This window comes from Primulina eburnea, chromosome 12, assembly GCF_022965805.1.
Source record: "Primulina eburnea isolate SZY01 chromosome 12, ASM2296580v1, whole genome shotgun sequence".
In the NCBI taxonomy this organism is placed as follows: Eukaryota; Viridiplantae; Streptophyta; class Magnoliopsida; order Lamiales; family Gesneriaceae; genus Primulina; species Primulina eburnea.
Window position 1 is genome coordinate 1,819,826 of NC_133112.1, and position 27,863 is coordinate 1,847,688.

Sequence of the window (27,863 nt, forward strand, 5' to 3'; positions counted from 1 at the left end):
TTTTTATTGTAAATATCGGTAGAGTTGACCCGTATCACAGATAACGATTTGTGAGACCGTCTCACAAAAGACATACTCTTTTTAATATATGTTGAGAGTATGAAATAAAATCAACATAAAAATTATAAAAAAAATTATCGTGTGGTTCTCTTACTTAATTAAAAAGTAATAGATGCATAAATTTCTCGATTATCCTTAAATAAAATTCCAATTCTAATGGTGCAATATAACTTAAGAAAGTAATAAATGAAGGATGATCCATGGTTAATCTATAGTAGATTTTCTATATCTATTACCTTATTATTATTTTTTATATTTATATTAACTTCCAATATTAACCCTAACTCAATGAAGAAAAAATAGATGAAATGTGCAATATAGTAATTCTACTTATTATGATATAAATTTCATCATAAATTGAGGAAACTAACTAGTAATTAAATAAAAAATAGCCAATTTCTTAATAATACATTTTTATATCTAAAAAACACTATTTTTTTTAATATTCAAATTACCTTTATTTTTATGATAAAGTAAAACTCGAATTAGAAGCTCATGGATAAAACTCGATAGAAAAAATTGTTTCGATATTATTCTAATGTATTGAAAATTAATCGTAATTTTTCAGTTATCCAACACAATATTATGTTAACAGTCAATTGAAATTGTAGTAATAATTTTTTTTTCTAATTACGAATTTTTATAAAATGATCAACCTAAAATCAATCGATTAACTTATTTTATTTAATAGATTAATATTGTGAATTAATTAACACGATCAAAACAGAAAGGGCAGAATAGTCAATTTGTTGACGTTGACACCGGCGAAACCGACTGTCTGAGGCCATCTCCAACCCTGCACCAAAATGGTGTAAAACACCATTTTGGTGCAGGGTTATCTGCTCCAACCGATACCTATTGTTGACGCCAAACTAGTGGAGTGCTACAGTGTTGCACCAAATTTGGTGCAACACTGTAGCAATAGCGTTGGGTTTTTGGTTTTTTTTATTTTTTTTTTGTAATTTTTTTTATTGTCATTTTACTTAAACTTTAAATATTATATAATTAGTTTTATAATCCAATTTAATTATAAAAATGTATTATTTCAAACAATTAATTTTAAAAAAGTGAATTTAAAAAATTTGGATATTTTAATTTAATACATAATTAATAAAGATAATATGATTATGTTAATAAATTATTTGTGATAAATTAGTTGTAGTAAATAAAATAGTATAAAATTTGCCAAGAATATCTTAATTATGTAGTTATAATTAAATTAATTAATATTGAATACAAAGATACAAGTACAAAAAAATTAAGATTTCAAACACTATTTTTTTGAAAATCAAAGAAAATGATACAAAATTAAATAAACAAACATAAAAAACACTAAATTATTACATTTAATCAAGTAATAAGTTTAAGTATTGAAAATGAATATTAAATATTAAAAAATTTTAACGTAATTATAAATAAATATTTAATTAATATTTTAATTCAGTAATATATATAATGAATTTTAATATAGAAATGATTTTAGATATTAGTGATATTTTAATTGTTGTGTTTATAAATATTTTGTGAAGTAAATTGTTTTTTGTTAATAAAATAATAGAGAATATTCCGAGAATATTCTTTTTAATGTAGAGTTTAGAGTTGATGGGTTGGAGATGAATTTTATATTTGGTGTAAGAATTACACTATTTTAAAGTTAGTGTGACACTAACATAGCGTAATGGGTTGGAGATGGCCTGACTCCCTACATTTCAGACTTTTGAGAAATTTCTTCACTATTTATTTATTTATTCTGTATATAAGATTTAATTTAATAAGAAAAAAATCGAACAGAAAAGTCAAGAATTAACAACTGCACGCACCGTGTTTGGTGTTAATTTTCTTGGGAATTCTTACCCCTTAAATTAATTCTGTCAAGTCTGTTCCAACCCGGGTGGCTCGCCAATTTGCTGCTCTTATTTCACGCGGTATTCCTTTCCAATTGCGGATTAAATACTCTCACCCCGTTTTACCACTTTTCAAGATCTTCTTCAAACAGGTATGATCATTCATTTGAAGTTCTTTTTCCTACATATTTATGTTTCGTTTATAGATTTCAAGTTAGAGTGACCGTAATTGAGATTTTTGGTTCTTTCCTTGCTGTCATTCATTAATCGGAATTGAGAACTAACTAGTTGCTGGATTATGTTGCTTGATTTGATTTCAAAGTTTTGTTAATAGCTGTAGGTTTGCATTCACAATGGGAGCGGTTTGTTCTGGAGGAACTGTTAAAAGAAATCTGAAATCGAGAGAGGTTGAGCACGATAAGAGTTCAGGGTTTTCAGGGAAATTGAAATCAATTGGCAGTTTTGGGAAGCAAAAGAATTGTGATGATTCTTATGCTTATCCTGATGAAGTTGAAGTCTGTGAGAAGGCGCCCAGAAATTTGTACGATTCTGGTGAGTTGCACTTGTCGATTTCCTGCGAACTGAAGCCATCTACCCCAGCCAGAACACCAGCGAACAAGGTATCTCTCATGAGAAAATAAACACCCTCACTTAGTTTTATGGTAAACGTGTGTGCGCTTTTAATTCCTGCTGGTAGGTTTATCGGAATGTATGGCAGAATTTAGTGATAGAGAAGTTAGATCGAGTATAAAAGAATAAATAGATGGAAACTGAAAATCATCGATATTGCTGGATGTGTTGCGATTTGTGAGTATAGTTAAAAAAAACTGCGAATTGATTTTTTCCAGCTCAGAGAGAGAGAGAGTCGCAGGGATCGAAAGAATTAGGTGGAGCGTGATTAAAAAAGGAATATGTGATCAAATTATAGTTGTTTTGGAGAGGCTGAAGTGAAAATTGTATTAATTGTGATATCAGGTTGCACGGATTGCTTTTGGTCATGAGATACATACGATGGCCAGAAAGAATAAGCATGTCTGTAGTTTGTGGACTGTTCTGTCTGACTGATTGCAATGTAGATGCCAGAACTTTTATACGAACAATTTGCTTGATTCTCTTTGATGCAGTTGCAGAGTGATCACACACTGACCAGATTAGGCACATTTTATCAGAATTAGAGGTGTCATTACTTTCTATTTTGTGCTTTTATGGCATGACCAACATTTTAGTCGTTCCATGAGCTTCAGACTCCGGAATGGCTGCATCCCGATTGAAGAATCCATTATTTGCTAACAGTCTATTTTGGTGGAACAGCAGCCTCACAACTGAATTTTGTTTCATGTTCTGGTTGAGAGAATCAGAATAATACAAACTTTTTTGTATGACAGCAACCCTCATTTCTTGGAAAGGCGGGCATAGTTGGCCTAGAGAAGGCGGTGGAAGTTTTAGATACTCTAGGCAGCAGCATGACAAATTTGAACTCTGGTGGATTTACTACTGGCGTGGCATCTCGGGGAAATAAAATATGTATACTTGCTTTTGAAGTTGCAAATACCATAGCCAAAGGGTCAAACTTGCTACTGTCACTGTCTGAAGAAAATATCCAATGTCTGAAAAAGGAAATATTGCATTCGGAAGGGGTGCAAAAGCTGGTTTCCACTGATATGAATGAGCTCCTCAGAATTGCGGCTGCTGACAAAAGGCACTGAACTGTTCTAGTATTGCCTGCTCTTGTTGAAAACCCCCCTTCTTTCCTCTCCTTTTCCTGCTCGATTTCATGCTTCTTTCTTACTCCACAGAAGAGATTTTTTTGTTGTTTTTTCTTTTGTTAACTTATTGTGTTTAATCATGCAGGGAGGAATTCGATGTATATTCTCGTGAAATAATCAGGTTTGGAAATCTGTGTAAAGATCCCCAGTGGCACAACCTGGACAGATTTTTTTCGAAGTAAACGAACTTTACTTTGTATGCTTGGAAACTCATTTCTGTCTTACGATGAAGAAAGATAACACTTCTCAACTGTTTAGGTTGGAGTCAGATCCTGACATTCATAAACAACCAAGAGAAGATGTAGAAATGACCATGCAAGAACTTACCACTCTGGCTCAGCATACATCTGTAAGTGCAATCCTGATTCATTGGCTCTTAGGATTGTTCCCAGTTTTTCTTGGCAAATATCTTGGAGAATATTTTTATAAAGACGCAATTGGTTGAGGGTAAAAAAATTACTCGCCTAGGAGTCAGACATGACTTTTGATGGATGAGATGAAAAAACTCACAGTTCTTGTTGGTAAAACGAAATAGACTAACCATTACAATGTTAGAATTCCACTTGGCTTTTTTTATTAATATATATGACCATGTATAAATTCTCTAGCTTGTCTAAATGATGAGAGACTTAATACTGCTGCATCTGCAGGAATTATATCACGAGTTCCATGCTTTGGACAGATTTGAACAAGATTATCAGCAAAAGCTAGGGGAAGCAGATTCATTAAACCTCCCTCGAAAAGGTTGTACATGATGTTCTTCATCTGAATATTGAAGGGCTGCTTTTAATATTTTCCAGCTTTCTCTGTTTGGAAGGGAAGTGGAATGTTGGTGGGTTGTGTAAACTTGTAATTGACAGATTACATTAATTTGGTAACTGTAGGAGAGAGTCTCACAATGTTACACACAGAGCTGAAACATCAAAGAAAACTTGTAAGGAGCTTGAAAAAGAAATCTCTTTGGTCTAAAAGCTTGGAGCAGGTACTTAAATTGTTTGCTATTATAGTACTCAATGATACAATATTTCAACATCAAAGACTAGTTTTTGAGCATCTCTCTGTATTGCTATATATATCTGCTTCACATATTAAGTCATCATTCTATCAAGATATATTAAAGTGGTAATAACCATCAGTAGATACAGTGCACATTGATATTTCACTATGTAGGTTGTGGAGAAGCTTGTTGATATTGTTACTTTCATCCTTCAAGAAATTGCTCTGGCGTTTGGAGATAATGGTATACCTACATGCTTATTTCTTTGTTTCTTTCTTTTCCTTTTTATAGGGGGGGAATGAGACAATACTTAAGTATGGTCAGCTTCTTGTAGATCACTGTAACTTATTTTTTTGCTTTCAAGCTTACCGGTGCCTCTCATCTATTTCTGGGTGTTGGTTAGTGGCTTCCGGATTCTAATTGTTATGTAATATTTGTGACTATGATGTAGCCTCCAAGGCTTCATGTTCAATCATTTTGTCCAAACAGCCTTCTACCACCTGACTTTTAAATTCTGTTCAAAGTCAGCTGTCAATAGTTTGGTTGCAGCTTCTTTTCCATGAAATATTTATCAGTCTTTTAGTGGTTGGAATTAATTTTTAATTGTCTGATTGCCACGCCAATTTTAAAAATTCCTTCCACAATCCTCAACTTTTTTTATGAAGAGGTTCTATGTTCAGGATGCAAATCGTTCATCAATAAAAACTGGGTACCATTGAGTTGTTATGCCTGGATGTGCATAAATGGTAAAGTAATGCAGTTCTCGTATCAAGAGTTAAGTTCTTAAATGTTTAAATCTGATTGATCTAGATTGTTCTACTATAGCAAAGACATCCAATATCTCTTCTCGAGACATATATTTCTATGCTTTTCTGTTTTATTTATCATTTAAATTAGTTGATTATTGCATGGAAAAGCTTTTGTGAATTCCTATATAAAAAGATTTCCTTGAGGGAATCGATGTTAGGGAATCGATGTTTTTATAGATTTAGCGTACACTTTCCATTTTCTTGTTGATGATTGTTCCTCGTCTTCAATAGAGTCAACAGTTGCCCTAATCAACTGGTAATTTAGTAGCAGTACTCGAAGGATGTCATCTCATTGTTTGTTAACATCTTGTTCATTCTATCTTCTATGTACGTTAAAAATGCATTCAAGATGTGTATCTCTTTCTAATTATTGCGTAACATGGCAGGGTTGCCGTCCGTTGGCAAGGTTTCAACAAGTAAAATAGAAAGGCTTGGTGTCGCCGGTCTTGCTTTGCATTATGCTAACATAATTACTCAAATTGATAATATTGTGAGTTTATTTTTCTGTACCATTTCTTTGATAGAGTGATGCATGTCTTGGTACTCACTAATAATTTATATTATGGAACTCATCTTCGTTCAAGGCATCACGTCCTACCTCTCTTCCTCCAAATATGAGAGATGCGTTGTACAATGGGTTACCACCAACTGTCAAGGATGCTCTTCGTTCAAGAATACAGATGTTTGATGCTCACGAGGAGGTATTGTCTTTGAGCTATTTCTCTTATTGCCTATTCCTTTTCTTCAGTTTCTGTAAGGTTGTATGGGGATCTTTGATTCAGTGTGGACGTAGGTGATTTTGTATTCAAAAGTAGTAGAAAGCTACATTTTATGATCAAGTCATGTTTATTTCTTTGTAGTAAGTACGCCAGTCAATTAGTTTCCATTGATACATTTGTTTTCGAAAATTGAAATTTATTCGTGCAATCGTGCTTGTGCAAATAGCGACATTATGGTCATGATGATCTATGAAATCTCTTCTCCTGGGTCTAATCCCCATGTGCTGGTTTCTCTCTCTCTCTCTCTCTCTCTCTCTCTCTCTCTCTCTCTCTCTCTCTTGATTCCATTTGTATTTTAATTTTGTTATTTTCTTCTATCCTCTGTTTATGGACCTCATGGTCTCTGGATCTTGCATCTTATTGTGCCTTTTGCAGCTCACATCACCTCAAATTAAAGCTGAGATGGAGAAAACGCTTCAGTGGCTTGTTCCCATAGCAACAGATACTACAAAGTACGATAGCTTCATAATAATTTGTTGGTTATTTTGGATCTTCTTCGATTTTCTTTTGTCACTGATCTCAAGTTTGAAGTATAGCATTCTGATGAACTAACGCCATTCCTTTTCCATCTATACTAACTCGAATCAGAGCACATCAAGGCTTCGGATGGGTCGGAGAGTGGGCCAACACAGGGTCAGTCTGAATTTTTTCTGCTATTAAACCTTCTGTGGTGGAAATTAATTATTTTTCTCTCTCTCTTTCTTACAGTAATGAATTTGGCAAGAAAACAAGCCCGCCAAGCAACCTGATTCGCTTACAGACACTCTATCATGCTGACAAGCGTAAAGTTGAGGCTTACATTCTTGAGCTAATAACTTGGCTCCATCGTCTGATCAACCTTGTAAGATACAGAGACAATGGACTTAAATCCCTGCCGGTACGTTCTCCAACTCGTAAAGGTTTGATTATGAATCCTGAATCCTTAAGCCAGAATGCAGCAATTCACCATGGCAACCTTTCTTCCGAGGATAGAAATCTCTTGGAAGAAGTCATGAAACCAAGGAAATTGGTGCCTGGGCTGAGCAAAAGCCAGGAATTTGTGATAGTAAAGAATAACAAGAGTAAGGTTTGGGCTTCAAGGAGCATGGGTAGTTCTCCTCGAAGGGGACCGAAACATCAAAAAACGGATGTTTTGGATATATTAGACGGGTTAGATTCAACATTTTCTGTTCATAGAGAAGGATGTTAGATAAAAGCGTTCATTCTTTTATGTTGTTTATAGCCTCATTTGGGTAGTATTATAATAGTTGTATTACGGAATTTTTTGCTTCGAAGATAAATCTTGGTGAGTATTCTGGTTGCTTATTGGATGCAAGTATTTTTTTTACTCAGTTATGTACGACTGACTCACATCTGCGTGAGTCGTTTATGGACTTGTGAATGATTTCAAATATTCTCGTTACTAGGATACACTTAATAGGAGGAGATTCAAATTTTCTCATTCTAAAGTAATCTTACGAGGAATTTCAAATGTACCCACCATAATATTTGATGACAAAAATTAAATCCCCCTATTATATTAAATATCAGTATTAAATTATATAATTTGGATACAAACTCATTTACCTAAAATTAGAAAGCTAATTGTTCTATAAATAATTATATATACTATCATAATCACAAAAAAAGTCAACTATGTTTAGATATTATATTCACCACCTTGTAGTTTGTCAAAAATTAACAAATAAATATATTAAATTCAAAATTTACAAATATCTCCACATTTATTTTATATATATCTTTTATGAAATATATATATATATATACACACACACAAGTTTTTGCCCACAAACATATTAGGCCATCTCCAACGCTGCTTGCTTCAACGGCAAAATAGCGCGCGCAGAGGAGTGGGTCTTTTTCCTTTCTTTTTTTTGATTTTTTTTATTTGTATTTATTATAAATATTTATATTAAAAATTATAAATATTATTTAAATAATAGTATAATATTTATTTTATAATTTTAATAATTAAATATTTATTTATATAAATTTAAATTTAATAATTGTTGATTTTTAAAATATTTATTTATGTTAATTATTATTAATTAAGGACTAATAGGATTTAATGATTTATAATATATATAATTATAAATACAAATGTTTAATTAAATTATAAACTTAAATATTATTATTATTTAAGTTTATTAATAATAAAATCTTAGTCATAATTATAAATATATTAAATGAAATATAATAATTAATATATGTAAAATAAAAATAATATTTCGAGAATATTCTTTTTTGATGTAAGATTTGAAGTAAATGAGTTGGAGATGAATGTTATATTTGGTGTAGAAACTGCACTATTTTGGTGCAGAAACTTCACCAAAATAGATTTATGAGTTAGAGATGGTCTTATGTATTTACTTTTCACAAACAGATATATTTATTATTTAAATAAATATAATGATTTATTGATTATGAAAAATTATCATTTACAGGGATCAGATTGGTTAAGATGAGAGTGCCCAAATTGTTGTAACCAGGCTTGGAGCTGGACACCCGTCTCGCATCTTTTGTCGCGAGTATTTACCACTCATCACATCCCCTTTAAACTTGCCTGAAGGATCATGGTTCTGCCCAGGGTTCAACGTCTAATTAAATATGACGTATTTTGAAAAGATGTATGACAATTGTACGATGTGGGACGGGACTCCTGTTATCTTTCATCGCTTTTAATTACATTTATGATTTATCCTATCTTCATTATTATTATTCTCTCTTTTTTTTTAAAATTCTATCATTATCGTAACACCATTTGGTTGGTTAAGGATACAAACTCAAGAATCGTAGAGAGGCTAAACAATATTGGAATTTGGAACCAATTCAATCATAGAACGTCCATTTAGAAAAACCAATCATTCACGACAGTAAAACAGAAGGAATCAGCCACATATGGTTAAAACTGAAGTTGATATAGTTCGATTTTGAATTAATTATATGTATAAAAATCGAATTGATCGAATATCTGAAATTTAATTAGATAAATAATTATACTTTTATTTTTATTTAGATAATATCTTTAATGGAATGATATTTAGTGAATTAAAAATAAATTTTGTCAATTTTTAGTTGATTGTGATATATTTAATTCATTAAAAAAGTTTACTCAAAATTAACTAAAATATAATATATTATATTTTAAAATATAATTTAATTATTAATGTAATTTTTTTTTCAAAATCCACTAAATCGAACCGTTTTGGGAACCGAAGGAATACAATGTGAATATCGAGTTATATATTTCTAAAACCTGAAAATCGAAATAAATTGGGTAGAATCGATCCGACCGATGAACACCCGTACCTACAAGTTTTCTAAAACTCGGGAACCGAAATAAATCGGGTAAAATTGAACCAATGAACATCCCTACCTACAAGCTCCGGTGGAGTTGAAGTTAAAGAACAACTATCAGGTAGTTATGCTCGTTTGTTGTGAAAACTTTCTCAAATTTGAACTCAAAGCAAATAACAAAGTGCCATTGAAAAAAGAATGAAACGCTTTTTAAATTGGCCAAACAAGCATGTTTTGATTAATCAGTGGTTAGATTTAAAGATGAAAACAAATTGACTTGATCCATCTCGTTGTAACAAACAATATATTTAATGCACATGGGATGTCGGCCGACCATTCGGAGCAACCATTTTCAGAGATGACGAGTCCATATTTTAATGTAAAATACAAGTTTATTTAAAATTGGGTACAAGGTATTTGAATTTATATTTAGCATTCTCAAATGATAAAGATAATATGGGGATTAAAATAGAAATTAACATTCTAGCTAAAAGCACTATCGAGTTTGAGTAACTCGATATTTTCAGAGTCGAGCTCGAGATTGAAAAATTAATACTCGATAGAATTCGATTCGAGCTCCAATATCATATACTCGAGCTTCACAAGACTCATTTGCACTATGAGTAAATACCACATAGAAAACCAACATGGTCCCTGAAGTTCCACCTTTTTAAATCCCAAATCACAGGTTGATATGAAAAATATTGATATTATGTTAAGAGTATTATTTTTTTATTGTGAATATCAGTAGGGTTGACCCGTGTCAAAGATAAAAATTCGTGAGATCGTCTCACAAGAGATCTACCTACTCAAATTTTTTTTGGAAATTTGATTTTATTAATTCAATTGTTCACATAAATATGATTTGAAGCACTACATATTATATGGATCTTGAAAAATCTCACAATTGTTAATAACCAAATGATTCTTCACCATTCTAGCAGAATTTCGAAATCGGGATATATAATATATTTATGTGATAAAATTATATTTATAAGATTTTAAAACTATACATGGACACGTGGACAAGTCTTATTCTGACACAACACGGTTCCAATTAGCTCGTTCTATAAAAGTACTAAACCCTTCGAACCGATTCTTCATTCATAAACAATTCAATCTACAATCGTAACCAATTCCGTAATGGCTTCTATATCATTGTCGCCATCGAATCAAATCATCAGCCGCCGATTCTCCGCCATCCCTGCTCCATATTCTCCGACGAATATCTGCTTCCGCCACCAGCTCCGTATCTCCGCCGGTTACGCCACAGCTGAGAGGGCTAATGAAACATCTCTGCAGTCCGGGTCATTGTACGACGTCCTGGGGATTCATTCCGGTGCCTCGTGTCAAGAGATCAAGTCTGCGTACAGAAAACTGGCAAGACTCTTGCATCCCGACGTCGCATCCAAAGGCGGAGGAGCTACCGACGAGTTTATGAGAGTGCGCGCGGCGTACGCTACTCTATCCGACCATGAGAAGCGCGCCATGTATGATGTGACGCTTTCCAGGCGACTTCGGAGGGAAGCGCGCTTGGCGGCGAATCCTTTCCCGGAGGTGGAAGGACGGAGGCGGACCTGGGAAACTGATCAGTGCTGGTAGCTGAATGAGTATTTTATCCCTTCCACTTCATAAAAGCTTCTAATTAATTTTTATGAAATCTTCCCTATCGAATTCGAGATTCAAGAAATTCTCTCACAATTGTTTAGGCTGATTTTGTTCAGTTTCTTCCATGACTCTCCATGTAAACAAATTAAGTTTTACTTATGTTGACGATCAAGTCTTTCCTTTTTCGAATACTTAGTTTTGTGCGACATAAGGATGTATTGAATATTAATTCCTTCGAAAATAATATTTACTTATAGGACAAATGTCAATTTTAATATGTATATATTGGTGTGGTGTTTTAAGTTCTGTATATTTTGTTAGATTAATTATAGTGTTGTCACTATGTTTTTTTTATATCAATTATAGTTCCAAAAGCATGTAATTAAATGATAATATCATTGTTAATTTTTTATAAATATATTATTAAAAAAATTCCTCGAGTTATATACATATGTTTTACAATATGATTATAAATTTTAACAATGATTTTTATTAGCAATTTAGTTAAATGATTTGGATGAAAATGACTCAACACACTAGGCTAAAATTGTTACGTCCCAATACATAGTTGATTAAAATTGAATTTTGTAGAATTTAATTATATCAATGGAATTTTCTAAAAAAAGATTAAAATCTGTGTATTTTTTTTTTTTTTTTGTATAATTGCTAAAATGGGGTTTCCTCATGGAAAATGAGAAACTATTTTCCGTCACTTTTTTTTTTATAAAAAAATTAATATGACATGTAATATTCAAATGTGTGTAATAAAATCTTAAAAGCTCGTCAACAATCAACATTAATCAGTTATACTTTATAAGATAAAGGCAATGTTTCTTTTGTGGGCTTTGATCAAACAGGCTCAAACTTATGTTATTTGGGCTGAAATATTAGGCCGCCAATTAGATTTTGTCATATGCTTGCTAATCAAGGCCATGGTCCATTGTCATTGGCCCCCGAAAAATTACATTTTTTTTTCACTATAAAATGATTTAATTATTTGACTTTATTTTTTATTACAACACATGAGGGAGGAGGGATCGAACTCGAGAAACCGACTAATTTGACAGGGGGTGAGACCATTGGACTATAAGCTAATTATTTGTAGGGATGTCAATGAGGCGGATATGCCTAAACCCAAGACCCGTCCTTATGAAGAAAATTTCGACCATTACCCACCCACCCCGGTTAAATATTCTTTTGACCCGTCCCACCCCAAATACGAAACGGGACGGGTTAGACCCATGAGATCCGTGAGACCCGAATTTTTTTAAAATGAAAACATTAATATTCTTTGAGAGATACCTTGAGGCTTGAACCAGTTAACATTAGCATATATTTATGGTGGTGCAGGGACAGTAGGACTTTATTTATAATTGGTCTACCTATTTGGATAATAAACTAAAGCTCAACTCAAAACAGAATCAGACATGTCTATGGTTGACCTTGAGGTGGGATACTAAAAAAATAAAAATTAATAAAACTATATCTTAGAATATTTATATCCACATATATGGGACGTGTATGATGCGAGTATTATAGGACTCATGACCCATCCCATAATCATACGGGTCTGAAAAACTGGATCCGAGACCCACCCCATGACCCATTTAGTATGCCCAAACTCGTCCAGATGGGACGGGTCCATTAGCGGGTCTGGGCATTGACATCCCTAATTATTTGCCGTTTTCAAGTGTAACAAACTAGAACGAATCGAGCTAATATAGTCTATATATATATATATTCAACAAATCTTTCTTTTAAATGTTCAAATCCTATTTGGTACACACATTTTTAAATCCGTCTATACAGATACGGGAATCCATATGCATATATTCTCTGACTGCTGTGGAACAAATCCAACAGCAAAACTCACATTGAGTTGGGGATAATCTGGTTTAGATGATTATTGCTGAATTATATCATTTCTCTGTTTTATACTATATATTAACTTAGAAAGGTCTCTTTACCATCTTTCATCCCGACAAATCCAGATTTTACTATTATTTCATTGTAAAAGCGTACTTGCGATAATGCTGTCTGAATCAGACTAAACTCTATGGTCAAATTTATTAATCTCACTTTCCTTGCGAAATCAAAGAGGTAATCATGTAATTTTGATACGTTTAACTTCAACTCACGCACAAATTTAAGTTAGAGTGAGTCTCATGTGAGACCGTCTCACAGATAACAATACTCATATTCACAATAAAAAGTAATACTCGTAGCATAAAAAGTAATATTTTTTTATGGGTGACTCAAATAAGAGATTCGTCTCACAAATAATACCAGTGAGACCGTCTCACATAAGTTTTTCCCTTTACGTAAATTCCAGTGATCTCCCGCTAAATCCGCAGTTTGCTTTTGCTTAAAGCCTGTAACTAAAGTGATTAAATTTGGATATGGATAATTGGACGTTGGAGTTGCATGGATCTAATTAAAATTAGTCAGCAAAATTCATATCACATAAATATATGGACATTGGTATGCTAGAGCACGCATTGTATGCCTTTGGAATATATGTATTTTCTTTACAGATAAAAACTTATGTATTAAAAATAAATGTATTTTCACATATATTTTTTGTTTTCATTTAATTAGAGTGAATAGTTTTTTTTTTTTTTTTCTTTTTAAATAGCTAGCTCATCGTGTTGCATGAATTGAAATTATATAAAAATTATGCATAAAATATATTTTAATTTATAGTCTTTCATCATTTTTTCGTTTATCTTATATATAATTCGTATTCAATTTCATGAAAAAACAATAGGAAATTTACAGTATTTAGTGGATGTATGTCAGACATGATATGGACCTTACACCGAATGGAATGCACCAAAATGTTAACATTAAATACTTTATTAGTGCAATATTAAATAATAAATACTTTCAGAAAATATTAATATCAAATTAAAGGTAGTATTTGATTTTATTATTTACAATTCAAAAATAAGTTTTACGTTATTTATTCATGAGATTTTCTATAAATTGCGTTCGTTAATTTTTAAAAATTCTACATATCTTAAATTTTTTTTTAAAAAAATCATTTCCATAAAAAAAATACGTACTAGTAAGTGAGTTAAAATTCAATTTTGAAAATAAAAACTTTCGACTGTGAATAAAATTAATTTAAACCAGTCTGTAAGTTAGAAAAAAATATTGGCCAAAAAGAGAAGAGTGAGTCTCATGTGAGACCGTCTTACGGATCATAATCTGTGAGACGGGTCAAGCCCTACCCATATTCACAATAAAAATTAATACTTTTAGCATAAAACGTAATACTTTTTTATGGGTGACCCAAATAAGAGATCCGTCTCACAAATACGACCCGTGAGACCGTCTCACATAAGTTTTTGCCAAAAGAGAAAAGAGAAACCAAGCCAACCTATGATATACATTATGTATATCTTTTTCATGGATAAATGTTTTGAGATAAAAGTAATAGATAGTGTCACTTTGCTTATGCACATCTCACATATCCTTATCATTTTTTTTAACCTTTCCATTATATGCAATAATAATTAACGATGACGACGATGATATAATTTGATAGAGAAAAAAAAATCATCTTTAGCATTTAAATTTGATCGACACCTTTCTTATCTATTTGTCTTTATACTGTGTTAATTTATATGTCACGCCAATTCAAAGTCAAGACGGTGGTAGTGACATTTTTTTTATTGGAAGTAACATAACAGAAAATGAGAAATTAGTTGATACTTTGGTGATTGAAAACAATCAATTCACAATAAAAATAAAGAAGTGATTTAAGAAAAAGATAGAGTACGACGACAACAAGATTTCATAAATATTTTCGCTTTTAAATAATTAGACGACAAGATAAGTGATATTTATGTAATTATTTCAAATATTTATAGACTTGCTATTAATGTAATATATAGTTTTTGATATATTTAATGTAGGCAAAAACTTGTGTGAGACGGTCTCACGGGTCGTATCTGTGAGACGGATCTCTTACTTGGGTCACCCATACAAAAGTATTACTTTTTATGCTAAAAGTATTACTTTTTATTGTGAATATGGGTAGGGTTGACCCGTCTCACAGATTATGATCCGTGAGACGGTCTCACATGAGACCTACTCATTTATGTATTGTTTAGTGTATTTGTTAACCGCGGATTAAATTTTACAGTTAATTAATGCAACTTTTCACCTCAGGTCCTTTCTAACACAGTTACAACTCCCGACCACCTGTAGGATGGTTGGTTAAGATAAGATTTGTGATCGATCATGTGAATGACGATAAAATTTGTAGAATTAACAACTTCCCAGATATTAATGAAAAGAATCGTGTCTTGCTTTGTAATACATAATTTATCTCATTTTTTTTTCTTTTTGATAAGATTTTGCATAAGAGTTTTGTGTCCGTAGAATATTGAGTTTCTTGAACTCTAGATTTGATTTATAATATTTAAAAGATTTTGTTTCATAATAAAAAGAATATTTTCATTATCTTTTAGGAACCTTATTAAGATCAACAAAAGCTTATATACATTGAAGAATAGTTGCTGCACCATAACAAAGCGAGATGAGCGAGACACGAGAGAACAAAGAGATAATTTTCTAAAGAAATCGCAAAAATGAAAAATACGTTGTTTCACTTTGTTGTCGTGATGCGTTGAACACATTTGAAGACAACACATATACAAAGTGTTGATTGAATAATTGTTTTGTTGCTCCAAATTTCGGCCACACAGATTTACATTCTTGTGTTTTGGATATTTTTTATATTAATATTTTAGAATGCAATTTATTTCATTGACTTGTTATATGATATTTTTTTCAGTAGTATTGGTTTTGTAAAGTTGATTTTTTTTTCTACTGATAATTTTTGCACGAGACATCGCACAATTGTGTCCACTCGTGCATAATTATCTCTATGTTATTTCAATTAAATTGTATATTATATTATTCTGCTACATATTGTCACAAAGTGTTACAATATTGGAGACAAAACTTATACCCGATATACACAATTCTTATCATTATGTAAAACAAAATAATTCAATTAACTTTAGGTTTTGCATTTATAAATGTGTATAGATATCCAAATGACACAATTTTTTGTTCGAAAGAAAAATGAAATGAGAAGGATAATCTAAAATAAAAGCGTATCGATCGAGAAAAGGAGGAGTTATCTGTTAAGGCCCTTTACACGACAGATAACATGTCGAATGCACGTTCTTGAATACTAATGGTGAAAGGAGGAACAGTCACTATATAAAGAACAAAGTTTGGTGATCTTATTTTGGGGCATAAAATCATATCATTGACAGACCCAATAAATAAAAATGAAAGGTCATATTTAGGAAAAACGATTTTGATGTATATTACACGGTGACGATACCAAAAAAGAAAAAGATTTTGACGTTTGTCAAATTTTTCTCCGACCATATATGTTTCAAGCCTCAAAATAATGTGTTGAAAATCGGATATCAAGATCCTGTAAATTTATAAATAAATGTATTAGTTAAAAATTATGGTATGGTTAAAGATTTATTTTATATTTGATGTTGAAGAATGGAGTCGATCTCACAACAAATTTTCATTCTCGATAGTTTTCGCCGCAAAGCGACACAACCTAGTATGGTTCATTCGTCGCAAAGCAGAAGCCGAAGTTCAGCAGAACGAGAAGAAAGTGGATTTTAGTGTGTCTTTCTAGGCTAGATACATCTCCTATTTATACATGTCAATACCATCCATACGAAATGTCAAAATTGCCTCATTGATAGTAGATGAAGCACCAAGAGTTGGGGAGATTAAGCAACAACAGTCAGACCATGCGAAAGCTCTATGTGGGGAGATGAAGCACCAACATCCAGGCCATGCGAAAGGTCTCAAGGGCATGTGAAATGTCTTAACCGAAAAAAAAAACAAAAGATGGCATAGACTGCTAGGCGATTTTTGCTTTGATCGGTCCGACATTCGACGCACCCATATCGCGCTCGTACGCTTGTACACAAGTTAAGTACTCTTTTTCTATTACAAATCGGGCCCATGATTTGCACACCCCCTACGCCGGCGTGCGCGAGAAAAATCCTCTTAACCAATCTTTGTTACACCTCAATAAAGTGTAACACAATATAAACTCAACTATGCCATTTTATTTTTTCGATGAGGGACAAACCCATATTTCTAAATTTACATTCACTCATATGGAAAGCCCATAAACCTAAAAGCTCATACATTTAATCCAACAACTTGCTCATTGTTTTCGTTTCTCATTGATTTACATAAAGCAGGCTTTAAGCGTAGAAAGGTGAAAAAAGAGAGTAGACTAAGAAAAGGAAATTTTAGTACAAAGAATAAAAGAGTCTGATCTCAATGAGGACTCATAGTTATCTTTTACCGTTAAATTAATTCGCGCTAATATATTAAATTAGGTGCATGTTACCCTCAAATTAAATTTTTTTCGTGTTCCCGAAGCGCAATACTTTGGCAAAAAAAACATTATACAAACACGTAATGAATATATTAAATTAGTTAAAATAATAATTTTGATATAAATATTTCCAGTAACAATCAAGATCACTTGATCCCAAATGGCAACTTCCAAATGATCTGCATTTATCCAACACCACATGTTCCCACCAAAGAAAACAGATGTTTTACTTTTGCTGTATAAGCAGCCCTACTTTTCACGTCAGTCGTCACACCTCAAGGCCAACTCATTCTCGACTCCTTCTTATAAGTGATTCTATGCTTCTATTCTCTCTCGGTGTATCTGAATAAGATGATTGACCGAAAAATCGACGAATCCCATATTTTTTGTGTTCAAGTTATACAAAACAAAAAATCGAAAAATCTATTTCCTGTGTAACATAGATTCACCTCCTTCTCGTATGGTCTACAAAAAAAACATGAGCATTACTCAAAAGTGAATGCATGAAATATAGGTTTAATAATTCTATCAAATTGTATTAAATGCATGCATGCATTATCCATTGTGTTTATTATTGATTAATATTTTGAAATATAATGCAATGCGTTTAGTACGTGGAAGTGTGTAGAAGATTCTTCTTTACACGTTGTATTCAATATTTTCCCGACTCTCATAAATAATATAATTTCATTATTTTATTTTATTAGAGTACATACTTTAATGTACTAATTATTTCTCTTACCTGTCGGTTGGTCTCCACTTTTTTTTTTTATTATTATTATATATATATATATATATAATAATAAAAAAAAGTGGAGACCAACCGACAGTATATATATATATATATATATATATATATATATATATATATATATATCACAGTTTTATTTGTTTTGTCCAAGGCAATTTGTAAAGATAAATACGTACATATAATAATGCTATTAAATCGAATAAAAAAAACTTGTCAGAAGTGGGATTTGAACCCACGCCCTCGTTAGAGGACCAGAACTTGAGTCTGGCGCCTTAGACCACTCGGCCATCCTGACTTCTGTTTAATACCTTTTATATTATATATTTAATTTAAAGAAATATATCTATCATACTCCAAAATGTCTAGAGATCAGATATTCAAGAAAATATTTTGCACTTAATTAATTGGGGTATTAGGAATCCAATTCTAATTTAAGCATTCAAAGACTTTAAATAGACACAAGAAAATAGAGTTTAATTGCACGAATAAGAATGTAAACATTCCAAATTTTATTTTACACATGTCAATTGGAGTGATTGACTGATTAGTTCATTCATATATTATATAGTTTTTTGGGTTGATGAATATAATGACCGTCTGTTATTAATGAATTAAACTTTAAATCATTATTTCAATATTATCTAAAACAGCTCTTGACAAGTCTCGATTCCATTACTTTTCTTGCTGATTGAGTTGAAGTGTTTGGCACTAACTTTAACCCAGATTATATATTTAATTTGAAACAAAAATAAGAATGTTTTTTTTTATTATGCAAACTCAAGGTTGAAATAATAACTTTATAATAGATATAAAAATATGGCAAGAGTAGGTTTTTTGTGAAACGATCTCATTGATTTTTATTCATGAGTCAGATTGACTCGATCCATAATTATCATGAAAAATAACACTTTTGACATAAAAATGATATTTTTATGATTTTAATCGGGTTGTATACCCGTCTCATAAAATTGATTTATGAGACAATCTAACGATAGTTTAAAAAATGAGGTTGTTTTGAGAGATCATATTATAATATGTGGAAACAATTACTTTACGCCAAGAATTAAAACCCTTTTCCATTATGTAAAGTATGTATGTTTCTTACCAATTGTAGGACACAAATATAAACTAATAAAACAATTATAGAAAACGTACATTTGGAAAAAAGTGATGCTTACCAATATCACACCCTAATTACATAAACGAGGATTTAGATAATAATTCTTTACTATTAATCTATTAAAAAATGATTAATTGAATAAAAACTAATTATAACAGAAACCGGTATGTGATTTAAGGCATCACACTAACTCTAATAGTAACTTAAATACAACGAGTTAAGAACGGTTAAAAAGATATATGCAAAATTTTGTATGAGACAGTTTTACATGTCGTATTTTGTGTGACGGATCTCTTATTTTGATCATCCATTAAAAATTATTACTTTTTATCGTGAATATCGGTAGGGTTGACTTGTCACACACACATATATATATATATATATATATATATATATATATATAGTTGATTTTAAGGTTGTGTTTCTCAAAAACATCTCCTCGTCTCTCTCTTGCTCTCTTCCTAAGTTCAATTCAAACCTCATTGTACGTTCATTTATATACCAGATCTCCATAAAATCTAAACAGATTCTGATAATCTGGCTTCAGTAAAACAGTTTGTTGTAAAATCATTTATGGTTATGGAGCATATATTTTAAACAAATTCTTAAAAAGTGTTCAATTTTTACTATGGTTTCTTCTTCTTGTTCTTCCAACGGTCCATACATCCTGATCCTCACGTTTCTTGTCGTAGCCAAAGGTACAAATCTTGACTGATTTCCATTTCACTCTCCCTTAAAATTCTATATTTTATTTTGCATTTTTTCCAATATATATTGTGAACCGCTACATGGGTTCTTCTTCCTTTTCTTCTCAGGAGTCGTCGGGGCTATATTTACGATGATAAACCGGTGTGATCACACAGTGTGGCCGGGAATCTTATCCAATGCGGGTAATGCCGCTTTAGAAACCACTGGTTTCCAGCTTCCCCCAGGCGGGTCACGATTATTCCAAGTTCAACCTGGATGGTCTGGCCGGTTATGGGGCCGTACTGGTTGTACATTCGATCCCACCACGGGCCTGGGCAGCTGCACCACCGGCGATTGCGGCTCTAACCAGATAGAATGCAACGGCGCCGGAGCAAACCCACCAGCCACCTTAGCTGAATTCTCTATCGGCTCCGGCCAGCAAGATTTCTACGATGTCAGCCTCGTTGATGGATACAACTTGCCAATGATAATCGAACCGGTGGGCGGTTCAGGTGTTTGCGGCCTGACGGGGTGCATAACTAATATCAACTGGAAGTGTCCGGCGGAGTTGCGGGCAGCAGACGGGCAGGCTTGCAAGAGTGCATGCGACGCGTTTAAGAGCCCGGAGTATTGTTGCAGCGGCGCGTTTGGTTCACCCGCCACTTGTCAGCCGTCGGTTTATTCAGAGATATTCAAGAGTACCTGTCCGAGAGCGTATAGCTACGCTTATGATGATGCTACGAGTACATTTACGTGTGGTGGAGCGGATTATACTATAACATTCTGCCCTTCACTCACAAGGTAATAGACTATTCTTTTTCTTTAATTTATGCATAAAAAATACATATATTCTTATTCCAAATTTGGATTCTATTCTTCGGATCACTTTCATTTAGTAATAATAATAATATTACTCTTTCGAAAAGCATATTTTGGTTGCCTTAACCTTCCAAATCTTGTCCTGCATTAATTACTAGCTAATACATGCATGTTACATGTTCATAATATGTAAAAAAAAGCAGATAAGTCTATTAAAAAACGTTGATGGAGCATCAGCTGATAAGAATTTCAAAATTTTAACAGTAATATAGCAGCAGGAATTTTGAAATACCTACTAATTTACAAACTCTTTTTTGTAGCCAAAAATCATCAAGAGACTCCACAACACCGATGACGGCCGGGAGTGGGTTACCAATACCACCTCCACCAGCTGCTGCCACCATGGACGGTTCTCGTTCTGATCAGCCACAAGTACTTAACCTACCTGCATGGCTGCCGAATTTTGTGCTAGGTGGCGCATCCGATCATTCCATGCAATCTTATCTTATTAGTTGTGTATCAATGATCTTATTCACGCTCTCATTTCTTGACATATAAATCCATATTTATGTTCTAATTCATTTGTTAGGGGGATGGACCGTGTAACTCGTATTTTTTTTTAATTAAGGACAATTTTCTCATTTGAAATATACTTAGTATATGTATATATATATATGGTATTCCATCAATCGGATGTTTATTATTTACCCTGTTTTTTTTCAAATAACTTAAAATAGTGGTGAACTCATAATAGCTGTGGCTGATTATATGTAATTGATTTGCATTGTAATCATGACTATATATTAATTAGTTAGTGAAAAGTAGCAATTGCTTCATGGTGAAATCTGAAGAATAAGGTTGGTGGGTGTTCTTTGAAGCAAAGATTTGGTGCTTTACTCCAATTTCAAGCTTGGTTTTTAATATATTTTATTTTTTTGGGTTCAGAATATTATGGAATCATTTGGTCAGCCATATATATATATACATTGGCTACTCGAGTTCTGTTGCCTACCGCTGATTGGTTAGGAAGTTGCAGTGTATGTGATGATACTCACATAAAAATGTAGAATACAGATCAAACCAATTATTTAACTTAATGGTTTAAATAATACATTTGGTTAAAATAATACATTTGATCATATTGAACTTTCAAGCAAACGATGTTTTTATTTACTTCAGGTTTAGTGAGACACTTTAGTTGATCTTAAAGACAGATATTCCATTTGTTTGCCAATTGTTTAAACTTGTTATACCCTAAGAATCCCATCCTTCTTTTAGTAGTCCACCAGTATCACACAAAAATTCGTTGGTTAGTGGGTTTTGTTTATTTTCTAACTAATACATAGGAATATAAGTGAGCCGAGACGAATAATTTTTAGATAACTCCTCTATGCATGGATTGACCCGAAATTTCACAAGCGAGTCTAACAATTTTCAACAACATGATGCAATATATTTCCGTGAGTTGAAAAAAGTTGACAAAAATATACTGCAACTAATTTTTTTTACTTTTTAAATCGAAGCATCCCTTCCCACATCACCGTTGGATCCACGACCATCTCGATACACCATTTTAGCATCCAAATTAACACATGCATAGAGGAGTTATCTAAAAAAATAACAGAAAAACAAACTACCATTCAACGTTGCAAATATGACGCAGTTAATTTTTTAATGCAGCACCGCAAATAATTAGTGATGGTGTTCAAAATGATAATAACAAGGTAACACTCAAGTTTCTAAACTCTAAAAGGGCACCTTTTCACCTCATCGATCACACTTCCCGTGGACGTTCTCGACAGAAGGGACTACTCTAAGAAATGATTCCTTCTACAAGATCATCCAGATATATACCGACCTACAATTCATCTTTCACATCAGATTCCAGTTCTTCTTCTTCAGTCTGAGAAGGAGATTCTGTTTCTTTTCCTATGGATTCAGTCTCGGTTTCTTCAACATCATCTTCCTCCTCGACTATTGCATCAGGGCTGATGTTGAGACTGTTTTTCACTGAACTGTAGATTCGGCCAGCAAAATCCTTTGGATCGTTGAGTATGAATCCACTTTCCATAAGGGCTGTTTGATACATAAGTTGTGCTGTCTGCTTAACGCTTTCATCCTGTGGTAGAAATCAAACAAAATTTTCTCCTTTGAGTACAAGTAGCAACATCACAAATAAGAAAAACCAAGTTTTTCATTGAGTCGAAATACCTCAGGATCTTTCACCACTCTCTCCCGAAGCTCCTTGATAATAGGGTGTCGTGGGTTAATTTCGAGCACCCTCTTTCCACGCATGTAAGCTTGCTTATTTGCATCTGACAGCGTTTGAGACTGCATGATCCTTTCCATGTTTGAGCTCCAACCATATTTTGAGGTCACTACAACACATGGGGAGTCAGCTAAACGGTTGCTTATCTTCACATCATCCACGTTCTCGCTGACGAGAGCACCCTTCCACCATTTGGTCAGATCCTTGAATGACTCCTTCAGTTCTTTATCTTTCGAATCCTTTCCAATTTTCAGACCTTCTTTTGACACATTCTGGAATTTCTTGTCCTCGTAATCCATTAAATATTGCATCAGATATTCATCTACAGGATCAGTGAAGAAAATAACCTGTAACCACAACGTGGGTATAACTTGTGAAAGCAAGCAAAAAACCATTACAGGACTGGAGGAGGTGGCCACCGTGAACCAAGTTAGCAAATCAGTATGATAAAATCAAGGCCTACCTCATAATTCTTCTTTGTCAATCTCTCGAGAAATGGGGATTTCTCCAACTGTTCCTTGCTTGTTCCAGTAATATAAAAGATATCCTTCTGCCCTGATTTCATTCTTGATATGTATTGGTCCAGTGAGGTTAATTTACCATCTGATTTGGTTCTGCACAGACCGTACATCAGAGTTGAAAAAATACAATTGCCACCCCACAGAAGAATAAAAATAAAAAATGTATAGTCAAGCTACGAACTTACGTCTCAAATCGAAGAAGTTTCGCCAAGCGGTTTCTGTTAGTGGCATCCTCGATAATACCAAGCTTAATTGACTTGCCAAATTCATTCCAAAATTTAGAGTATTGACCTTTCTTTTCATTGTCGTCATCCGATTCTTCAACATCTGCAGCAGCATCAAATTTCAGAGTATAAGCAAAACCATGTGACATAAAATTTTTATCGGATCAGAATAGAAACTAGAAATATCTTAATCGTATGATAGGATTTTGTTCTTCAAATTAAGAATTACAAGAATACAACTTCTTTGCATCACCACAAATACTTTTTTTTTTCATTTAATTGACTTGCCGACTTGAGGGATACATCTCTTTCCACCTCTAAAAGTACCTAATCCTACGAGTCTGTACCTTTCTTCTCTTTATCATTAGACTCATCGGGGTCCTCATCAGCAAGTTTGCGGATCATATCGAGGGCCTTGCGAATAAGTTTTTTCTTAATAGTTTTCAAGCTGCTGTGTTGCTGCAGCATTTCTCTCGATACATTAAGTGGTAAAGTATCAGAATCAACAAGACCCTGGTCACATAAAAACCGAATAGTCATAAAAATCAGGCCAGCAAGCACATCTTCGCTGGAATAAAATCTTCTCCTTTTTAGAGAACAAAATTACCTTCAAGAAGTTCAGATACTTGGGTAGAAGATCATCAAATTCATCTGAGATAAAGACCCGTCTTACATATAATTTCAAGTTGGATATCTTGGAGTTGTAGTAACTCTCGTATAAATCCTGAGGTGCCTTGGGTGGCACAAACAACACAGCCTTGAACTCGACATCACCTTCTGCATTGAAGTGACTCCATGCTAGAGGCTTTTCATCACTGAAGTCCTGCTAGTTGGAATAAATGTAGCTCAAATTTAAAAAAGATCAATCATTGCGTATCAAAGACCTTTGTCCACATGGGGCCCATTAGAATTTGGCAGCACCTACCTTGGCCAGAGAGTGATAAAATTTCTGGTATTCTTCATCAGTAACTTCTTTGGGATTCCGCAACCATACAGCTTTCATATCATTCAAAAGTTCCCACTCATGGGTCGTTTTCTTTACTTTCTTCATCTTGGGTTTCTTCTCATCCTCTTCTTTCTCAGCATCGTCTTCCTCCCCTTCACCCTCAGATGATTTACTTTCAGCTGTTAATGGAGCACATTACTTAGAGAGAAAATGAGCAACCACTAGAAACTAAGTCAACTTAAAAATTACTTAAGCTAGACATAGGTAAAAAATTTGCACAATTATTTAGAAGAACACACAGATGATCTATCATACATGTTTCCTCTTCGTCACTCGACTCATCATCCTCAACAGGGACCTCTTCATCCACTTCTTTGCTAGCCCAGAGCTGGATCGGGAAGTTGATAAATTCAGAATACCTTTTGACCAATTCCTATAATGCAACAAAAAAGCGTTTCAAACATGATGAAACATCAGGTAAATTACGATAAACCAAAAAAAGAAAAGAAAAGAAAAATGCAAATGAATTTATGCATTCCCCTACAATGTAAACCTAGGATAATGATCATTTGAAGTCCCTTACCTTTAACTTGTTCTCATCTAAATATTCCTGAGATTCATCTCTGAGGTGCAACCTAATTTCTGTTCCCCGTCCAAGTGGCTCATTCCAAACATCTTCAGAAATGGCAAAAGCCCCATCAGCCTTTGACTCCCATACATGCCTGGGAAAAGTCAAAATTTCAAAAAATCGTGTCACTTAAGATAAGATAATAATAACCTGATAAATATATGAAAACATAACTACAACACATACTGTTTATCCTCGTTATGTTTGCTAATCACTTCAACGTAATCAGCCACAAGATATACAGAGTAGAATCCAACACCAAATTGCCCAATAAGGTTAAGATCTCCACTTGTTTGCATTTTTTCCACAAATGCTGTAGAAAACAATCATTGAAAGTTAAAAAAACAAGGAAATTCTGATCTGTAAAAGCATTAAATGTTAAACCATCAGACATAATACACTAATACACACCTGAAGTTCCAGATTTAGCAATGGTTCCCAAATTCTTGATCAAATCCTCCTTTGTCATTCCAATACCTCTGTCCCGTATTGAAAGTATTTTCTTTTCTTTATCCAATGTAATCTGCATTTCATTTATTCACTGGCTTTATGATAAGTAGTGTCCATTAATTTTCAGAAAAAATATATTTATTGCACAATATATTCAAGTACAATATGATGTCCATAAAATTCTATTATGACTACATAACGGACTCCAGAGTACTTTCCTGAAAATCTACAAAAAATATTCTTTAAAGCAACGGAAAAAATTGCTTCATGCATTAGCGCTACCATAAACATAATAATGTTTAAAGGCTTCCTAAGAAATGCTCGATAAAAATTTGACGAAACTCATTACTGTAACCGAATTACCACGGACCTGAATCTCGAGCTTCGTATCATCACCTTCACCCAAAATTTCTTTGTCAGTGAGTGACAGGAATCTAATCTTGTCCAGTGCCTGAATTATCAACAAACACAAATCAAACACAAGCTCTTTCTCACACATGTCGTAAATAATATCACACAACAAAAAGGGAAAATCACACAAAGGGTAACAAAAAAAGACTCACATCAGAAGCATTCGAGATCAATTCTCTCAAGAAAATATCTTTATTGCTGTAAAGTGAGTTGATGATGATGTCCATAAGTCGTGAAACTTCAGCCTGGAATTGAAACTTCTCCGCATGGGCACGAAGAGTTTTTCTTGATATGGACTCAGATTCTCTAAATGACAACAACAGCAAATCACAAATCAGAATATAGGTTGATGAGCTAAAGTAATAAACATCATTTACATGAATTATAATAGATAAATTTAATAATACCTCTTAACAACATCAGAATCTGTAGATAATCCGTGGGGAACAGCTCCAATCTTATCTTCCACTTTTGGTGGATCAACAGGAGCATCCACATCGACTTCTGCATTTGCATGTAATTTCCTACCTGCGAGTTTTAAATTCAGTTCCACAACTCGAATTAAGCAACATCAATATCATTTCAAACAAATCCTAGGCATAGAACACAACAGAACATCACTAATAATTTCAAGGATTGCAGTACTTGTTCGACGTAACCAGAAGAGTTGGACTCTCAACAGTATCGAGAAATCATGCCTCAAATCAAAACATTTCTCAGTAAAAGAGCAACACCACTCCCCGATCGCAGCAAGCAGCAATCAGGGACATCATACTTATCTAGTAGCGATGAGTACTACTAAATGCTCAACTACGTTGTTGGAACTCTCAACAGTATCGAGAAATCATGCCTCAAATCAAAACATATCTCAGTAAAAGAGCAACAACACTCCCCGATCGCAGCAAGCAGCAATCAGGGACATCATACTTATCTAGTAGCGATGAATACTACTAAATGCTCAACTACGTTGTTTGAACTCGTTTCGATTTAATCCTATTGCATAAGCCTTTACGATAAACATAGATCCATTAAAATAAGCTCAAAAAATTCACACAATAGATGTATTTCAACCAGATCTCACAATTAAACATCTACAAGCATCGAATGACAAGTGAACCCAATAATTAGAAGCAAAACAAAAAAAAATCATCACAAAACATGATTATGTACCTTGATCCGGAAGAAGAAACAGAAGACATAACAAGAAGAGAACGGAAGGGATCGCCCACTTCCTCATTGTGCTAATTTCTATTCAATCTCAGGTCAGATTCAGTAGTTAGTACTTAGGATTTTTGGGTGAGTGATTTGAGTAATGTTATATAGTGAGGGTTTTAGTAGCGCTGCCACGACTTACAGCGTTCTGATTGGTTTGGATATGCCAGCGTGGAATATCAGACGGTTCAGATAAGCTCATTTCCATGTGGTTAGTTTTGATTGGTGGAGACACGTGGAGAGGTTTTCGGATTCTGGAAGCGTC

At 33.3% G+C, this 27,863-nt stretch overlaps 4 protein-coding genes and 2 non-coding genes across 7 annotated transcripts; 3 read left to right on the plus strand and 3 right to left on the minus strand.

The window, feature by feature from the left end:
• Nucleotides 1–1,860: 1,860 nt before the first annotated feature.
• LOC140807262 (protein PSK SIMULATOR 2-like) lies at nucleotides 1,861–7,578 on the plus strand. Of its 2 annotated transcripts, none has more exons than XM_073164046.1 (13): nucleotides 1,861–2,056; nucleotides 2,245–2,524; nucleotides 3,290–3,603; nucleotides 3,756–3,848; nucleotides 3,929–4,019; nucleotides 4,321–4,414; nucleotides 4,555–4,652; nucleotides 4,841–4,910; nucleotides 5,863–5,966; nucleotides 6,061–6,177; nucleotides 6,631–6,707; nucleotides 6,844–6,888; nucleotides 6,964–7,578. In XM_073164046.1, exons 2-13 carry the CDS (start codon nucleotides 2,258–2,260, stop codon nucleotides 7,442–7,444), a joined length of 1,851 nt encoding a protein of 616 aa, XP_073020147.1. In that variant the 5' UTR covers nucleotides 1,861–2,056; nucleotides 2,245–2,257; the 3' UTR covers nucleotides 7,445–7,578. The 2 variants fall into 2 exon arrangements, with proteins under 2 accessions (XP_073020147.1, XP_073020146.1); XM_073164045.1 differs by having other exon boundaries at nucleotides 1,862–2,056; nucleotides 2,239–2,524.
• Nucleotides 7,579–8,698: 1,120 nt separating this feature from the next.
• LOC140808557 (small nucleolar RNA Z279/snoR105/snoR108) lies at nucleotides 8,699–8,806 on the minus strand. The gene has a single exon (XR_012112974.1). It is a non-coding gene; the product is annotated as a small nucleolar RNA Z279/snoR105/snoR108 (small nucleolar RNA).
• A 1,860-nt stretch (nucleotides 8,807–10,666) lies between these two features.
• LOC140808074 (uncharacterized) lies at nucleotides 10,667–11,390 on the plus strand. The gene has a single exon (XM_073165088.1). The coding sequence runs from the start codon at nucleotides 10,696–10,698 to the stop codon at nucleotides 11,152–11,154; it is 459 nt and encodes a 152-aa protein (XP_073021189.1). The 5' UTR covers nucleotides 10,667–10,695; the 3' UTR covers nucleotides 11,155–11,390.
• A 7,132-nt stretch (nucleotides 11,391–18,522) lies between these two features.
• Nucleotides 18,523–18,606, minus strand: TRNAL-CAA (transfer RNA leucine (anticodon CAA)). Its single transcript has one exon. It is a non-coding gene; the product is annotated as a tRNA-Leu (tRNA).
• Nucleotides 18,607–19,857: 1,251 nt separating this feature from the next.
• Nucleotides 19,858–21,587, plus strand: LOC140807321 (thaumatin-like protein 1). Its single transcript, XM_073164127.1, has 3 exons — nucleotides 19,858–20,129; nucleotides 20,247–20,919; nucleotides 21,258–21,587. Exons 1-3 carry the CDS (start codon nucleotides 20,060–20,062, stop codon nucleotides 21,493–21,495), a joined length of 981 nt encoding a protein of 326 aa, XP_073020228.1. The 5' UTR covers nucleotides 19,858–20,059; the 3' UTR covers nucleotides 21,496–21,587.
• A 968-nt stretch (nucleotides 21,588–22,555) lies between these two features.
• On the minus strand, nucleotides 22,556–27,714 carry LOC140807046 (endoplasmin homolog). The gene is made up of 15 exons (XM_073163703.1): nucleotides 27,557–27,714; nucleotides 26,794–26,914; nucleotides 26,539–26,692; nucleotides 26,346–26,426; nucleotides 25,937–26,048; nucleotides 25,712–25,838; nucleotides 25,481–25,619; nucleotides 25,213–25,330; nucleotides 24,877–25,076; nucleotides 24,559–24,774; nucleotides 24,299–24,464; nucleotides 23,913–24,054; nucleotides 23,670–23,820; nucleotides 23,149–23,553; nucleotides 22,556–23,056 (listed from the first exon to the last, which is right to left on the minus strand). Exons 1-15 carry the CDS (start codon nucleotides 27,621–27,623, stop codon nucleotides 22,796–22,798), a joined length of 2,460 nt encoding a protein of 819 aa, XP_073019804.1. The 5' UTR covers nucleotides 27,624–27,714; the 3' UTR covers nucleotides 22,556–22,795.
• Nucleotides 27,715–27,863: the final 149 nt, after the last annotated feature.

Bases quoted from the DNA above. Each gene is read 5' to 3' on its own strand.
- LOC140807262 (XM_073164046.1), top strand. From the start codon at position 2,258: ATGGGAGCGGTTTGTTCTGGAGGAACTGTTAAAAGAAATCTGAAATCG. The intron at 4,911-5,862 runs GTATACCTACAT...GTAACATGGCAG, and splicing joins TCTGGCGTTTGGAGATAATG to GGTTGCCGTCCGTTGGCAAG. The intron at 6,708-6,843 runs GTACGATAGCTT...AACTCGAATCAG, and splicing joins ATAGCAACAGATACTACAAA to AGCACATCAAGGCTTCGGAT.
- LOC140808074 (XM_073165088.1), top strand. From the start codon at position 10,696: ATGGCTTCTATATCATTGTCGCCATCGAATCAAATCATCAGCCGCCGA.
- LOC140807321 (XM_073164127.1), top strand. From the start codon at position 20,060: ATGGTTTCTTCTTCTTGTTCTTCCAACGGTCCATACATCCTGATCCTC. The intron at 20,130-20,246 runs GTACAAATCTTG...TTTTCTTCTCAG, and splicing joins GTTTCTTGTCGTAGCCAAAG to GAGTCGTCGGGGCTATATTT. The intron at 20,920-21,257 runs GTAATAGACTAT...TCTTTTTTGTAG, and splicing joins TTCTGCCCTTCACTCACAAG to CCAAAAATCATCAAGAGACT.
- LOC140807046 (XM_073163703.1), bottom strand. From the start codon at position 27,623: ATGAGGAAGTGGGCGATCCCTTCCGTTCTCTTCTTGTTATGTCTTCTG. The intron at 25,077-25,212 runs GTATGATAGATC...CTCCATTAACAG, and splicing joins GAGTGACGAAGAGGAAACAT to CTGAAAGTAAATCATCTGAG. The intron at 23,821-23,912 runs GTAAGTTCGTAG...CGGTCTGTGCAG, and splicing joins AAACTTCTTCGATTTGAGAC to AACCAAATCAGATGGTAAAT.